The sequence below is a fragment of the Oncorhynchus nerka genome, linkage group LG27, assembly GCF_034236695.1.
Source record: "Oncorhynchus nerka isolate Pitt River linkage group LG27, Oner_Uvic_2.0, whole genome shotgun sequence".
In the NCBI taxonomy this organism is placed as follows: Eukaryota; Metazoa; Chordata; class Actinopteri; order Salmoniformes; family Salmonidae; genus Oncorhynchus; species Oncorhynchus nerka.
In genome coordinates this window covers 41,188,791-41,207,203 of record NC_088422.1, presented here as the reverse complement: position 1 = coordinate 41,207,203, position 18,413 = coordinate 41,188,791, and the positions used below count along the sequence as shown (strand labels likewise).

At 42.2% G+C, this 18,413-nt stretch overlaps 1 protein-coding gene across 1 annotated transcript in view; it reads left to right on the top strand.

Annotated features, from left to right (window-relative positions):
* Nucleotides 1-12,360: 12,360 nt before the first annotated feature.
* Nucleotides 12,361-18,413, top strand: part of LOC115126574 (substance-P receptor-like) — a 90,188-nt gene continuing 84,135 nt past the window's right edge. Inside the window, exon 1 of the mRNA XM_065011683.1 lies at nt 12,361-13,155. Coding sequence (XP_064867755.1) covers nt 12,746-13,155 — 410 coding nt within the window. The 5' untranslated portion in view covers nt 12,361-12,745. The remainder of the gene's footprint in view (nt 13,156-18,413) is intronic.

Here is an 18,413-nt window from a genome sequence, read left to right as displayed (position 1 = left end):
ATAGAACAAACCGTCTTCTGATAGATGGAAAGGCTTTGCCAAAAACCTCTATTAAACGTTAACGAGCAACAAAGTAACCTATGCCTACCTGGCAGAATAATATCAAGATTATTTGTGTCAATCCAGTGGCCATTTGTTATGCAAACTTAATCTCATGTGTGGTACTGAAACACAGCTAACCAAACAACAGGTAACTGAGCTAAACGACTATCGCCCCGTAGCACTCACTTCAGTCATCATGAAGTGCTTTGAGAAACTAGTCAAGGATCATATCACCTCCACCCTACCTGAGAGCCTATACCCACTCCAATTTGCTTACCGCCCCAATAGGTCCACAGACGATGCAATCACAATCACACTGCACACTGCCCTAACCCATCTGGACAAGAGGAATACCTATGTAAGAATGCTGTTCATCGATTACAGCTCAGCATTTAACACCATATTACCCTCCAAATTCGTGATTAAGTTCAAGACCCTGGGTCTCGACCCCGCCCTGTGCACAGGGTCCTGGACCTCCTGACGGGCCGCCCCCAAGTGGTGAGGGTAGGAAACAACATCTCCACCCTGCTGATCCTCAAAACCCCACAAGGGTGCGTTCTCAGCCCTCTCCTGTACTCCCTGTTTACCCATGACTGCGTGGCCATGCACACCTCCAACTCAATCATCAAGTTTGCAAACGACACTACAGTGGTAGGCTTAATTACCAACAACGACGAGACGGACTACAGGGAGGAGGTGAGGGCCCTCGGAGTGTGGTGTCAGGAAAATAACCTCACACTCAACGTCAACAAAACAAAGGAGATGATCGTGTACTTCAGGAAACAGCAGAGGGAGCACCCCCCTATCCACATCGACGGGACAGTAGTGGAGAAGGTGGACAGTTTTAAGTTCCTCGGCGAACACATCACGTACAAACTGAAATGGTCCACCCATACAGACAGTGTGGCTTGTCACCAAAAACACTCACAAACTTTTACAGATGCACAATCAAGAGCCTCCTGTCGGGCTGTATCACCGCCTGGTACGGCAACTGCTCCACCCACAACAGTAAGGCTCTCCAGAGGGTAGTGAGGTCTGCACAGCCCATCACCGGGGGAAAACTACCTGCCCTCCAGGACACCTACACCACCCGATGTCACAGGAAGGCCAAAAAGATCATCAAGGAAAACAACCACTCGAGCCACTGCCTGTTCACCCCGCTATCATCTAGAAGGCGTGGACAGTACAGGTGCATCAAAGCCAAATGTTTATTTTTTATTTACAATCTGTAGAAGCTATGAGAATAGGAAGGTTAAATTATTTTGTGAAGCATCACAGCACAGTTGAAAAATATTTGGCAAATAGAAATCTGAAATGGATGATTTTGAGAGATAGATGGGAGGGGTTGAATGGAGCTGAAGGGTGGGACTAATAACAAGATAAACAATGTAAAGCATACGGGGTCTGTAAAATGTATATAGGTTCGGAACCTTTGTGAAATATCATAGTTACAAATAGAAATCAAACTGGATGGACATCAGAAATAGAGGAAGGACTAAGAACAAACAAGAGAGAACTATTGTAAAGTAGACTGTGTCTGTAAAATGTGTATAAGATATATAAATTGAAGGTAAAAACAGAAGTGTTTATTAGTTTACTCCAATTTGGGGATTGGCGATAGGGTTTGCGGGGAATAATAATAAATGTATATTCTTTTTAAAAAGTATGTATGTCTATATAGGTATGTGTATGTATATATGTGTATATGTATGTATGGATGCATGTATGGATATATATATTTACCAAAAAAATATGGGGCATTGGAAATGATGCAGACAATTACATTGGAAGCAACATTCTGTCCGCAATATTAAGCTGATCCACCCCTTGAAAAAAAAACACACAAAAAAACATTGAGTGGCTGCTGCCAAAATATTGACTCAAATCTCTAGCCACTTTAATAATAAAAAATGTAATAATAAATGTATCACTAGTCACTTTAAACAATGGCACTTCATATAATGTTTACATACCCTACATTACTCATCTCATATGTATCTACTGTACTCTATACCATCTGCTGCATCTTGCCTATGCTGTTCGGCCATCGCTCATCCATATATTTATATGTACATATTCTTATTCATTCCTTTTGTCAGAATGTGTGCGTACTGGTAGCGAAGTCAGGTGCAGTAGAGCAGAGATTTGTGAACAGGCGCACACTTTATTTAGGCAAAAGTGCAAAACGCACAAAACAGTCACAAGAATTATGATTAACAATAAACATCTTCATGAAAAATAACACGGAAAAAACAAGCCAGTCTAGCGCGTCAACAATACACACGTAACACAAACAATCTTACACATAGACATGATGGGGAACAGAGGAATAAATACATGTAGATTGATTGGGGAATCAAAACCAGGTGTGCAGGCAACAAGACAAAACAAATGGATACATGAAAAATGGAGCGGCGATGGCTAGAAAGCCGGTGACGTCGACCGCCGAACGCCGTCCGAACAAGGAGAGGAGCCGACTTCGGCGGAAGTCGTGACATCTTTACACTTATGTGTATAAGGTAGTTGTGAAGTTGTTAGATTACTTGTTAGATATTACTGCACGGTCAGAACAAGAAGCACAAGCGTTTCGCTACACTCGCATTAACATCTGCTAACCATGTGTATGTGACCAAAACAATTTGATTTGAATTTGATTTGAACAGTGGTAGGTGCCTGCTCAGTTGAATTAAAGGGTAACAACACAAAAAAATCGAATCTTACTTAGATTTTTCCCAGACCTCAAAAGTGGTATACTGGCATTGTTGTGGAGTTATAACATACTTAAAAAAAATATATTACAAAAGTGTGACTTTGAGAGGGAAAACCTGAAAATTTTGGGAAAAATCTGAAACCTCTGACTCAGTTGACAGCCTCATTTATCTATTTCAATAGTAGGCCTCCTATTAGTCTACTTGCACAGTGCAGCTTGGATTGGCCTGATTGAATGAACAATATGCGTTTGATCATTTTAGGTCATTCAGAGTGTATGTTACTGTTTGTCATAGACTTTTTCACACAGGGCACCTTTCCTTCGCCGGGCGGGCCATTCAGTAAAGTTTTGGCAAAATTTGAGTATACCCACTTCTCCAGGCACCACTACACCACTGCTTGTTGTGTGTCTTTGTTGTCTGTAATCTATGAAAATGGTATGCTTAATTGCCGTCCAATATGACTTTACATTGTGAAACACAACAGGTGTCATTAAAGAACATTTAATTTGCCTCGAAGAGAATTGCAATGCTGACATCGGAGACCACAGCTCACACAATATAATGATGCTGCAACATTTACTGAGTGGGCGGAAGATTGACATGGCCTGCATCCGAAATGGCACCCTATTCCCTAGTGCACTACTTTTGACCAGGGCCCTAGTGCACCATACAGTGAATGGAGTTCCATTTTGGATGCGTATATGGTCTTTTTGGAATGCAGGTCAGCACCCTCTCCTCCATCACCTCACCATATTTGAAAAAACGTAGAGTCGATGTCTGCACCCTCGTGGAAATCTAATTAGCATAATATACAAATCCCCATCAAAATCCGTATGTTTAAGCTAGAGATATGTTTTTTTTTTTTGCATGGGTTGCGTCTCAAGCCACCGTATCCGGCCGTGTCGGCCTTCCACATCTGGGGTGGAAGGTGGCAGAGCTACAGTGTTTGTCAGACCAGGAGACATCCTGAAAATCGGACTTCTCACGAAAATGTCTGCATGTTTGTTGTTTTTACTCTACTACGCCCACAAGCCTCACAAGACTTGTCTGAAGGTAATCCAGTACCGGGATGAGAAATGTATGGAAGTGAATAGGGCATTTCCAGGTCAAACGTATACAGGTCATTCCCCGGTAAAAACAAATAAACAAATAATAAACAATCCTTAGCTTTCTTATATCTCTCAGATATAGGACAGACACTGCATTTCTATGGGCTAATAGCGAATTCAATGTTTAATTTAAAAAAAAAGTATATATAAGTAATTTGACTCTAGAGGGATTTATCTCCTCTGAGATACAGGGGCTGACCACCAAACCCAGTTCCCATTTATTTATTTGAATATTCACTGATATTCATAATTAATTTCCCCCTGTATTGAGAGGTAGTGGCTTGAGAAAGGAGTCAAGTTATCAACTGAGATAAATGGGCTCATTGTAGAAATAGGATATCCTGTCTTGTGGCATCCTATTCCCTAATGCTATATAGTACACTACTTGTGACCAGAGCCCTGGTCAGAATTAGTGCACAGTAAAGGGAATAGAGTGCAATTTGGGATGCACACTTGCGCTTTCCCTCAGGGTAGATATTATTCTTACCATGATTTGGATGGTAGTTGGTGCATGGAATGGAGGAATTTGGAGCTGATTGCAGGCTATGGAGGTTTGCCTCTGATTGTGCTGTATAGGCCTGACCATGATGAAACAAGAGAGCTGAATATCTATGAGGAATCTAACCTGTCGGTGTCTCACTTAGCTTTTTACTTTTCCAAATGCTCATACTGATTCCTTTCAGGATTCAAATTGAGTTTGAAGAATAGGCAAGTCAATTATGGAGCTGACAAGTCTTCGCAGGTTGAATATAGTGGAATAGGTTCACATGCTGAATAGTTGTTTTATTTTCATCTATAATTACTTTTTGACTACACCCTTGTTGGCTGAGCTTCCTGCCTTGTTTCTTAACTGCTCTTAACAATGTTATTCTTCTACTTCTTTCACCTGCTACATTATACATTCTATACCAGATACATTCTATACCAGTTTTGATGTATTTTCAATTATTCTAAAATGTAGTAGGTGTGTCCAAACTTTTGACTGGTGCTGTACATGTAGGTAGGGGTAAAGTGACTATGCATGGATAATAACCAGTGAGAAGCAGCAGCGTAAAAAATGGGGGGGGGTCAATTAAAATAGTCCGGGTTGCCATTTGATTAGCTGTTCAGCAGTCTTAAAATCCACCTTTCCAGAAACACCAACATCTCTCACCGTTGCCGCTTGCTATAGACCACCTTCTGCCCCCAGCTGTGCCCTGGACACCATATGTGAATTGATTACCCCCCATCTATCTTCAGAGCTCGTGCTGTTAGGTGACCTAAACTGGGACATGCTTAACACCCCGGCCACCCTACAATCTAAGCTAGATACCCTCAATCTCACAAAATTATCAATGAACCTACCAGGCACAACCCCAAATCCGTAAACACAGGCACCCTCATAGATATCATCCTAACCTACCTGCCCTCCAATTACACCTCTGCTGTCTTCAACCAGGATCTAAGCGATCACTGCCTCATTGCTTGTGTCCGTAATGGGTCTGCGGTCAAACGACCACCCCTCAACACTGTCAAACACTCCCTAAAACACTTCAGCTAGCAGGCCTTCCTAATTGACCGAACTGGTATCCTGGAAGGATATTGACCTCATTCAATCAGTAGAAGATGCCTGGTTATTCTTTAAAAGGGCTTTCCTCACATTCTTAAATAACCATGATCCATTCAAAAAATGTAGAACCAGGAACAGATATAGCCCGTGGTTCACTCCAGACCTGACTTCCCTTGACCAGCACAAAAACATCCTGTGGCATACGGCATTAGCATTAAATAGCCCCCCGCAATATGCAACTTTTCAGGGAAGTTAGGAACCAATATACACAGGCAGTTAGGAAAGTAAAGGCTAGCTTTTTCAAACAGAAATTTCCATCCTGCAGCACAAACTCCAAAAGGTTCTGGGACACTGTAAAGTCCATGGAGAATAAGAGCACTTCCCAGCTGCCCACTGCACTGAGGCTAGGAAACACTGTCACCTCCGATAAATCCACAATAATTGAGAATCTCAATAAGCATTTTTCTACGTCTGGCCATGCTTTCCACCTGGCCACCTCTACCCTGGTCAACACCCCTGCACCCCCCACAGAAACTTGCCCAAGTCTCCCCCATTTCTCCTTCACCCAAATCCAGATAGCTGATGTTCTGAAAGAGCTGCAAAATCTGGACCCCTACAAATCAGCATGGCTAGACAATCTGAATCTTATCATCCGAAATTGTTGCAATCCCTATTACTAGCCTGTTCAACCTCTCTTTCGTATCGTCTGAGATCCCCAAAGATTGGAAAGCTGCCGCGGTCATCCCCATCTTCAAAGGGGGAGACACTCTAGACCCAAACTGCTACAGACCTATATCTATCCTACCCTGCCTTTCTAAGGTCTTCGATAGCCAAGTTAACAAAAAGATCACCAACCATTTTGAATCCCACCGTACCTTCTCCGCTATGCAATCTGGTTTCCGAGCTGGTCATGGGTGCACCTCAGCCCCGCTCAAGGTCGTAAATGGTATCATAACCACCATCAATAAGAGACAATACTGTGCAGCTGTATTCATCAACCTGGCCAAAGCTTTCGACTCTGTCAATCACCACAGTTTTATTGGCAGACTCAACAGCCTTGGTTTCTCAAATGACTGCCTCGCCTTGTTCACCAACTACTTCTCAGACAGAGATCAGTGTGTCAAATCGGAGGGCCTGTTGTCCAGACCTCTGGCAGTCTCTATGGGGGTGCCACAGGGTTTAATTCTCGGGATGACTCTTTTCTCTGTATACATCAATGATGTCGCTCTTGCTGCTGGTGATTCTCTGATCCACCTCTACGCAGACGACACCATTCTGTATACTTCTGGCCCTTCTTTGGACACTGTGTTAACTAACCTCCAGATGAGCTTCAATGCCATACAACTCTCCTTCCGTGGCCTCCAACTGCTCTTAAATGCAAATAAAACTAAATGCATGCTCTTCAACCGATCGCTGCCTGCACCTGCCCGCCCGTACATATCACTACTCTGGACGGGTCTGACTTAGAATATGTGGACAACTACAAATACCTAGGTGTCTGGTTAGACTGTAAACTCTCCCTCCAGAGTCACATTAAGCATCTCCAATTTAAAATTAAATCTAGAATCGGCTTCCTATTTCACCTCAAAGCATCCTTCACTCATGCTGCCAAATATGCCCTCGTAAAACTGACTATCCTGCCGATCCTTGACTTCAGCGATGTCATTTACAAAATCGCCTCCGACACTCTACTCAGCAAATTGGATGCAGTCTATCACAGTGCCATCCGTTTTGTCACCAAAGCCCCATATACAGCCCACCACTGCGACCTGTATGCTCTCGTTGGCTGGCCCTCGCTTCATATTCGTTGCTAAACCCACTGGCTCCAGGTCATCTATAAGTCTTTGCTAAGTAAAGCCCTGCCTTATCTCAGCTCACTGGTCACCATAGCAGCACCTACCCGTAGCACGCGCTCCAGCAGGTATATTTTACTGGTCACCCCCAAAGCCAATTCCTACTTAGGCCGCCTTTCTTTCCAGTTCTCTGCTGCCAGTTCTCTGCTGGAACGAATTGCAAAAATCACTAAAGCTGGAGACCCATATCTCCCTCACTTACTTTAAGCACCAGCTGTCAGAGCAGCTCACAGATCACTGCACCTGTACATAGCCCATTTGTAAATAGCCCATCCAACTTCCTCATCCCCATAATGTTATTTTTATTTATTTTTTATTTGTTGCTCCTTTGCACCCCAGTATCTCTATTTGCACATTCATCTTCTGCACATCTATCACCCAAGTGTTTAATTGCTAAATTGTAATTATTTCGCCACTATGGCCTATTTATTGCTTACCTCCCTTATCATACCTCATTTGCACACACTGTATATAGACTTTTTCTCTATTGTATTATTTACTGTATGTTTGTTTATTCCATGTGTAACTCTGTGTTGTTGTTTGTGTTGCACTGCTTTGCTTTATCTTGGCCAGGTCGCAGTTGTAAATGAGAACTTGTTCTCAACTAGCCTACCTGGTTAAATTAAGGAGAAATAGAAAATAAAATATATATATTTTTAATAATATGCTAAACATTTATTTGTCCTTTGTGGCTCAGTTGGTAGAATATGGCGCTTGTAACACCAGGGTCATGGGTTTGAGTAATGCTGGGGCCACACAAAAAATATTATGAATGCATGACTGACTGTAAGTCGCTTTGGATAAAAGCATCAGCTAAATTGCATATACTTTATTATATTATGATGCACTCAGACACAGAAAATGACACAGAACAATACATCTCTGGGCCTGACCTGGTTAATTACCGGTTCTCCCTCATAGTGGATGATAGATCAAAAGCTGTTGTTGATGAAACTACTTTAGTGTAGTGGTTGTATACCTGGACTATCCTCAGTCAGCCTGATGTTCATACGTGGTTTGTAATGATGGTGACTCTTTTGTCAGATGTATTTATTATTCATGCCATCTTTATTAGTGGTGTGCATCTGTTCCAGCTTTTATGCACATTTCCCTTAGGTAATATGACCTCTCCTGTCAGCCACATTGACACTGTGCTTCCTCCCTTACTTCCTGGCTGCGTCACACCCTGATCTGTTTCACCTGTCTTTGTGATTGTCTCCACCCCCCCTCCAGGTGTCGCCCATCTCCCCCATTATCCCCTGTGTATTTATACCTGTGTTCTCTGCCTGTCTGTTGCCAGTTTGTCAAGCCAACCAGCGGTTTTGTGTCAGCGCCTGCTTTTCCCCAGTCTCTCTTTTCTTGTCCTCCTGGTTTTTCACCCTTGCCTGCCCTGACCCTGTACCCACCTGCCTGACCATGCTGGCTGCCTGCCGTCCTGTATCTTTGTCCCTGTCACTGTAATAAACATTGTTACTTCAACACGGTCTGCATCTGGGTCTTGTCTTGATACCTGATAGGCTGCTCTCTCTGACAGTAAATAAATAGTCTCTCTTTCTCTCTCTCTCTCCCTCTCTCTCTGTCTCTCTCTCCCTCCCCCGCCCCCTCTCTTCCAGGTTGCATTGTCTTTGACGCAATAGAGACCAGAGCCTCATTTACCTTCAATTTCAAATGAAAAGATCCATCAAGACTTTTCACACCTTTTAATCGCTAGCAAGGCAATCTGTAATACGATAACACGATAACACAAATACGCTACAAAGTTATTTGTCCATGGTATCAAACCAGCAACACAGACATGAAAAAAGCCATTTATCCACGGTTTAAGAGCCAATAAATACCTCTAGTAAATCACTACTACCAGCGGTATAGGCATGAACTCCACTGAGAATTACAAAAATGTAGAAGCAAGTTGTTCACAATTGACATGTTGAACTGTGAATTACTGTCAATATTAGCTCTGCAAAGGGCAGCACTCATACTTAATATTCAGTCAGAAAATACTCCCTGGCACAGAACATCCCAACACATTTAATCTCAATACACAGAGCGCGGAAAATGTCTAATAACATGGCATGCTACTGTGAAAAGCTGATCTTTTTTGTTTCAGCACCCAGGAAAATTCAGGTGCCTCTGAGAATAACGTATTGCCGTATGAGTCATGACACTAAACTATTGAACATAAAAGAGAATGGAAGTGTATCAGATGCTGACGGTTGACTTTGTCAGCTCTTGGCACAGATCATTAAGTGGTCACCAACATTGGCTAAACAACAACGTTCCTTTCTTCCGTTTGCTGGGAGGTACTGCTCTGGCCAAGGCAGCACTGAGCTATTGGGAGAACTATCCTGGTATGGCAGACAGTGGGGAAATATTGCATGACCAACTCTTGGCCTTCAGTCCATAAGCCTGGGTGTCATCCCGAAAACACTCACTGATGGAGCAAAAATGAGACCAGCAAGATGGCATTCAAGCCTCTACTTCTGTCACCCAACATTAGTTATCCAAACGATATCTGGCTGTCTTGATACAAAAGGGCACTGTGGCTTCAATTTAACTACTGGAACACAAAGGAGAGATGTAAACAGCGTAAAGAGTCATTTGCAAATCCTACTGCAACCTCTCATTTTTCAGCTTTTACATGTAATCGGTTACATTTAATCTGATTACAAAAAAAAACTTGACCTGTAGCCAGTTACGTTACCTGGAACAATATTGTAATCATATTAAAGATACTTGAAAAAAATGATGATTACTTCTTTGATTACTTTTAAATTCAGAAAGGATGTTTGTGAAAAAAATACATAGACACCTTTCTGTTTTCTCAATGACATCAATTCAGAGACCACTGTGATGACACACCAAATGCGATGGATCCTTTTTGTATTTTTCTAATGCATCTTAAAGGGGAAGTAATCCAAAAGTTACTGAAAGTAATCAGATTAAGTTAATGAGTTTGGGTAATCCAAAAGTTACACTACTGATTATAACTTTGGGCAGGTAACTAGTAACTGTAACGGATTACATTTAGAAGATGAACCAACCCAACCCTGCCTGTGGCAAGCACATAATATGATCTCTCCTGTCAGCCACATAGACACTGCGAAAGGAATACAAATGTCCAGTTCGGCACCAGACAAGGGCTTCCTCCCTTTTCTCCTATAGCTGCTCTCGCTAACAGTCAATAATGTGTCCCTGACAGTCTATATTCAGCAGTCTTGCATTCAGTAGTCTCTCTCTTTCTCTCTCTCTCTCCATCCGTCCCCTATTCCTTGGCTACAACATTCATTCAGATATTTAGCTATGACCATTATAGCGCAGAGTTCACCACAGAGCAGTAGGTGGCTGTGGCAGAAATTACCACTAGATGGGGACAGTGAGCAGAAACATGTAGCAGACAGTCAGTTGTGATAAGGATCAAAGAGAGTAATACAACTTCTTGTTAAATTGTCTATCCCATGCTGTCTTTCAATTCTTAGGAAATTCATGTTTTACTTTGACATATCCCTCTATGGCTTATGATACAGAAGACAATCATGTCATTTTCCAGAGCCCTCTAAAACGACCCAAATGTATCCTTTCACGAAGGTGTCCACCTCAGTATACAAATATTTTAAGCTTTTACACCAATTTGGGGGAAACTGAGGAAAACAGAGCAACATTCATTTTAGTCTCTCTCTAAACTGCATCTCCCCTTCCCATTTTTGTCACCCCCACAACATGATGCTGCCGCCCCTGTGCTTCACGGTTGGGATGGGGTTCTTCGGCTTGCAAGACTCCCCCTTTTCCTCCAAACATAACGATGGTCGTTATGTCCAAACTGTTAAATTTTTGTTTCATCAGACCAAAGGACATTTCTCCAAAAAGTACCATCTTTGTCCCCATGTGCAGTTGCAAACCGTAGTCTGGCTTTTTATGGCTGTTTTGGAGCAGTGGCTTCTTCCTTGCTGAGCACCCTTTCAAGATATGTCGATATAGGACTCGTTTTTACTGTGGATATAGATACTTTTGTACCTGTTTCCTCCAGCATCTTCACAAGGTCCTTTGCCATTGTTCTGGGATTGATTTGCACTTTTCACTTTTCGTACCAAATTACGTTCATCTCTAGGAGACAGAACGCATCTCTTTCCTGAGCGGTATGACAGCTGCGTGGTCCCATAGTGTTTATACTTGTGTACTATTGTTTGTACAGATGAATGTGGTACCTTCATGCGTTTGGAAATTGTTCCCAAGGATGAACCAGACTTGTGAAGGGCTCCAATTTTTCTCTGAGGTCTTGGCTGATTTCTTTTGATTTTCCCATGATGTCAAGCAAAGAGGCACCGAGTTTGAAGGTAGGCCTTGAAATACATCCACAGGTACACCTCCAATTGACTCAAATTATGTCAATTAGCCTATCAGAAGCTTTTAAAGCAATGACATCATTTTCTGGAATTTTCCAAGCTGTTTAAAGGCACAGTCAACTTAGTGTATGTACATTTCTGACCCACTGGAATTGTGGGTACAGTGTGATACAGTGAATTCTAAGTGAAATAATCTGTCTATATACAATTGCTGGAAAATGACTTGTGTCATGCACAAAGTAGCCGACTTGATAAAACTATAGTTTGTTAACAAGAAATGTGTGGAGTGGTTGAAAAACACGTTTTAATTACTCCAACCTAAGTGTATGTAAACTTCCGAATTCAACTGTAGAATGTTTGTAGAATGCTGTCAGAACATGTGAGCTATTGGAAATGGTTAGGTAAAGAGCCTATAATAAATTACACCATTGAAATACACCCACCATTCACTACAGGAGTCCTTATCTGCTATGGCAGAAACCGACCAGTCCTTTTATTCGTCGGCTAAATACTTCTCTATTGTCTACATTTGGACAATCATGAATTACTTTAAGTATGCTGGTCTTGCTGAACAAGTTGTCCAGTCCATGGACGTTTCAAGTTACCACACACTATTGCAGAACATCTATGATATTCGCGTATGCGCGCTCTTGGCTGCGCTCCCGTTGGCGCACGTCGATTGTGTGAGAGGAGAGAGAGCACCTCTCTGAGCCAAGAGTATAGGGTACGGAGTACAGAGTACAGCGCCGGAGACGAGGACGCTGTTCCCCATGTCTTTTTGCTGCGGTGGAGAAGAGCCACACACCAAGGACCATCTCAATTTCACACGGAGTGGAGTCAACTTAAATACATATTCATCGTATTATCCAAATTCAATTTTTAATAACTTCGACAATTCTCATTTTTCTGTGTGTGAGCTGCGCCTTCAGTGATCATTCCATTATTTTACCATTCTAATTTAGCTGTGCCAAATGAATCAGAAGAATGGCAATGATGAAGAAAGTTTAAATTGAAAGACATCAACACACACCAAGATTATCTCTAACCATTTACTCAATCAGTTGTTAGTGGTTGAGTGTACATGTCATAGGTATTGCATGGACCAACATTATTTTTGTCACAAAAAAAAGATAACAGCCAAATGGATCCCTTGTTCACCACGACTGATTTGCCATTGCTAAGCAATTGGACCAACGCCTCAGGGCTCAATGGAACTGATCTAGACGGAAACCAGTTTGTGCAACCAGTTTGGAGAATTGTTCTATGGGCTTTCGCCTACAGTTGCATGGTTACTGTGTCTCTGGTGGGGAACGTCGTAGTAATATGGATCATTATGGCGCATAAACGAATGAGAACTGTGACCAACTATTTTCTGTTGAACCTGGCGTTTGCAGAGGCGTCTATGTCAGCCTTCAACACCGTTATCAACTTCGTCTATTCCGTCCACAATGAGTGGTACTTCGGGCTGATGTACTGCCGCTTTCACAACTTCTTCCCCGTCGCTGCTGTCTTCGCTAGTATCTACTCTATGACTGCGATAGCGGTGGACAGGTGAGTTCGGTTTTGAGTGGAAGTTTCAATGGATATAGGCTATAATGTTTGCCTATGGTCACAATAAGCAAAACAGAACAATAATGCAATTGGATCCTGTCACAAATGTATTTGTAATAAATATGTAATATCAATGAAATTAAAATTCAATCACATTTATTTATAGTCATTTTACCATCAGCAGATTTCCCAGAGTGCTTATACAGAAACCCAACCTAAACCCCCAGAGAGCAAGCAATGCAGATGTATGGCCACAGTGGCAAAGGAAAACTCACTAGAAAGGCAGGAACCTATGAAGAAACCTAGAGAGGATCCAGACTTTGAGGGGTGGCCAGTCCTCTTCTGGCTGTGTCCGTGGAGATTTTAAGTGTACAGGTTCAAAGTGGCAATCAGCAATTGATAGATAATTTTTCCCCCTTATATATACCCATTGATTCTTGAAGAATATCGCTTACTGTCGCTTACTGTCAAAATATATGTTTGTTTAACTTCGTTGTTTGTAAACAATGTAGTTGTAAACAAACATTGTATAGCCTCAAAACATTGTTAAAACTCTACCCTAATGTTGATATTGTCAATGGTCAGTCCTTGAATCCATAGGTCTGTCTATGAATTTAAGAGTGGTTACATTCCTCCAGCCCTATCCCTCAGCTGTTCACCAAAACACTGGCTGGGCGCCCAATTTGTTGTTCTTTGAACTGCAGATTGCCCATTTAAGATAAGAACATTTCTACCAAGGCTACATAGACATGTTATATAGCTAATGTATTCATTCAACTTAATTGGTTCTGGGGTGATGCTGCTGTTGCTGCTCCACCATCAAACCAATCAATCAATAACGTGTGTGTGTGTGTGTGTGTGTGTGTGTGTGTGTGTGTGTGTGTGTGTGTGTGTGTGTGTGTGTGTGTGTGTGTGTGTGTGTGTGTGTGTGTGTGTGTGTGTGTGCGTGTGTGCGTGCGTGTGACCTCACTCTTGTGTTTATATCCAGGCTGTTGTTTTAAGCAGACTCACCCCCACAATGCTATTCTTATTAACCTCTGTTTCTGTTAGTGAGATAAAGCCATTCTCATGTGAAGGCTGCTGTCTGATTTCTCCTCTTACCCCCTGACTTGGTACTCCAGAGGTAATAACCTGTAATGCATGCATAGCTCTGCTTTTCTCCCAGCAGAGTCTGCATGTACTTGACCTTTGAATTGTTTTGAAATTGAATTACCCTTGAGATGACCTGGAGTAGGGAGAGCAGGGAGAACAGGGAGAACAGGCATCATGTGAGGCGCTAAAATACATACTTCAAACAACACATACTGATCTGATTCAACCCCATACTTATCAACGGGTTAAGCTTCTAGTCATCTCTCCATTCACCATTATCTAACCACTCTTATAAACCTGCCTAATGAATCCTGTCTCCTCATGATCACATTCTTTTGACATACTCAATGAGCAGTGATCGTGTACGCAAGATGTAATTGGTAAGGTCTATCATTTGTATTCTACATTTCCAGTAAACAGAGGGAGCAAAATAATCATGGCGCAGAGACTCTAATGTGTAACATATGGAGGAAAAACACCACAAACAACAGATAGATCAAATGATATATATAGATCAAATGATGCGTCTTTCCATGTATTCCCCTTGTATGGGAAATGTCTCTCTAATGCCCCATAGAAAAGCAGTAGAGTGTGCTTAATTCCCTCTCTCATAGTTCCAGCATCTGCTGCTTTGAGGCATCACCTCCATGTTACTCCCATGCTATGCTGTACACATATTCACAGCAAGGCAGACGCAAAACCAAGCCTGTAGTGACTCTGTCACCCCCCCCCCCCCCTCCTCGTGTCAATGTATTTGTTTGTGTGTGTGCGTGTGGGGTGACGCTATGTGTATGTGTGTGTGTGTATGTGTGTGTGTGTGTGTGGGTGTGTGAGAGAGACAGAGAGATAAAGAGAGAGAGCATGCATGTGTGTGACACTGTGTGTATGCATGTGTGTGTGTGCTTGGCAGCGTTGTGCTGCTGCAGTGCAGAGCATCTTAATGCAGCCATGCCGTTCTCTCCCAGCTGTGGCAGCAAGACTACTGTGTCTGTTTTTGTTCATTCAATTTTCTCTAATTTCCTCCCGACTCTCAGGGGATGTCACAGCGATTCAGCCAATCTCTGTATATTTCTCTCCTATCTTCATCTGATTGATATTTATAAAAAAGCAGAACAAAATTCTGTATTTAGTTGTGAAGGAATAAAAGAGAGAGTTAGAGGGTTGTGAAGAAAGAGATGTATGGAGTATGCGGGAAATGAACCCCCACTGTTGGGGGTCGAAAGTATTTAGTCTGGGGTCAACACGGCAGCGCTATATCCAGACCAGACTCTGGCACACCGTCTACTCACTTTGGATTTATTTGCACTGTGTCATGTTAGGCCATCATACCCCGTCTCCCACCTTTCACCTATAAGAGAACTGCACACACACACAGTCACACACGCCAATACAGAGTTGATAAATAAAGCCTATATTTACTGTAGGTCTACAGCTGATCTGTCCAGAGACACACTCACATAACACACGTGCGCACACACACACACATACACTTGAAGTCGGAAGTTTACATACACCTTAGCCAAATACATTTAAACTCAGTTTTTCACAATTCCTGACATTTAATCCTAGTAAATGTTCCCTGTCTTAGGTCAGTTAGGATCACCACTATATTTTAAAAATGTGAAATGTCAGAATAATAGTAGAGAGAATTATTTATTTCAGCTTTTATTTCTTTCATCACATTCCCAGTGGGTCAGACGTTTACATACACTCAATTAGTATTTGGTAGCATTGCCTTTATATTGTTTAATTTGGGTCAAACATTTCAGGTAGCCTTCCACAAGCTTCCCACAAAAGTTGGGTGAATTTTGGCCAATTCCTCCTGGCAGAGCTGGTGTAACTGAGTCAGGTTTGTAGGTCTCCTTGCTCGCACACGCTTTTTCAGTTCTACCCACAAATGTTCTATAGGAAGGCTAGCATCCCGGAGTCGCCTCTTCACTGTTGACATTGAGACGGGTGTTTTGCAGGTACTATTTAATGAAGCTGCCAGTTGAGGACTTGTAAGGCATCTGTTTCTCAAACTAGACACTCAAATGTACTTGTCCTCTTGCTCAGTTGTGCACCGGGGCCTCCCACTCCTCTTTCTATTCTGGTTAGAGCCAATTTGCGCTGTTCTGTGAAGGGAGTAGTACACAGCGTTTTACGAGATCTTCAGTTTCTTGGCAATTTCTCGCATGGAATAGCCTTCATTTCTCAGAACAAGAATAGACTGACAAGTTTCAGAAAAAAACATTTGTTTCTAACTATTTTGAGCCTGTAATCGAACCAACAAATGCTGATGCTCCAGATACTCAACTAGTCTAGAGAAGGCCAGTATTATTGCTTCTTTAATCAGAACACCAGTTTTCAGCTAGGCTAACATAATTGAAAAAGGGTTTTGTAATGATCAATTAGCCTTTTAAAATGATAAACTTGGATTAGCTAACACAATCTGCCATTGGACACAGGAGTGATGGTTGCTGATAATGGGCCTCTGTACGCCTATGTAAATAGTCCATTAAAAAAACTGCAGTTTCCAGCTAAAATAGTCATTTACAACATTAACAATGTCTACACTGTATTTCTGATCAATTTTATGTTATTTTAATGGACAAAAAATGTGCCTTTCTTTCAAAACAAGGACATTTCTAAGTGACCCCAAACTTTTGAACGGTAGTGTATGTGTATTGGATTATAATAATTAAGGATATATTGCTTCAAATCTCTGTCTTCAGTGGTTTAGGTTGTGGGTTGTGGACTGTGGGATGTGGGCTGTGGGTAGCATTAGATTTAGGTTGTCTATGGCTGGTGTCCAGCGGGAAGTGCTGACTGCTGGAGCAATGAACGCAGTGTAGGGCACACAAACAAACGCACACACACACAATGCTTGGCAACGTTGGACTGCTGCATATACAGTGCCTTGCGAAAGTATTCGGCCCCCTTGAACTTTGCGACCTTTTGCCACATTTCAGGCTTCAAGCATAAAGATATAAAACTGTATTTTTGGTGTGGGACACAATCATGAAGTGGAACGACATTTATTGGATATTTCAAACTTTTTTAACAAATCAAAAACTGAAAAATTGGGCGTGCAATAAGTTAATACTTTGTAGCGCCACCTTTTGCTGCGATTACAGCTGTAAGTCGCTTGGGGTATGTCTCTATCAGTTTTGCACATCGAGAGACTGAATTTTTCTCCCATTCCTCCTTGCAAAACAGCTCGAGCTCAGTGAGGTTGGATGGAGAGCATTTGTGAACAGCAGTTTTCAGTTCTTTCCACAGATTCTCGATTGGATTCAGGTCTGGACTTTGACTTGGCCATTCTAACACCTGGATATGTTTATTTTTGAACCATTCCATTGTAGATTTTGCTTTATGTTTTGGATCATTGTCTTGTTGGAAGACAAATCTCCGTCCCAGTCTCAGGTCTTTTGCAGACTCCATCAGGTTTTCTTCCAGAATGGTCCTGTATTCGGCTCCATCCATCTTCCCATCAATTTTAACCATCTTCCCTGTCCCTGCTGAAGAAAAGCAGGCCCAAACCATGATGCTGCCACCACCATGTTTGACAGTGGGGATGGTGTGTTCAGGGTGATGAGCTGTGTTGCTTTTACGCCAAACATAACGTTTTGCATTGTTGCCAAAAAGTTCAATTTTGGTTTCATCTGACCAGAGCACCTTCTTCCACATGTTTGGTGTGTCTCCCAGGTGGCTTGTGGCAAACTTTAAACAACACTTTTTATGGATATCTTTAAGAAATGGCTTTCTTCTTGCCACTCTTCCATAAAGGCCAGATTTGTGCAATATACGACTGATTGTTGTCCTATGGACAGAGTCTCCCACCTCAGCTGTAGATCTCTGCAGTTCATCCAGAGTGATCATGGGCCTCTTGGCTGCATCTCTGATCAGTCTTCTCCTTGTATGAGCTGAAAGTTTAGAGGGACAGCCAGGTCTTGGAAGATATGCAGTGGTCTGATACTCCTTCCATTTCAATATTATCGCTTGCACAGTGCTCCTTGGGATGTTTAAAGCTTGGGAAATCTTTTTGTATCCAAATCCGGCTTTAAACTTCTTCACAACAGTATCTCGGACCTGCCTGGTGTGTTCCTTGTTCTTCATGACGCTCTCTGCGCTTTTAACGGACCTCTGAGACTATCACAGTGCAGGTGCATTTATACAGAGACTTG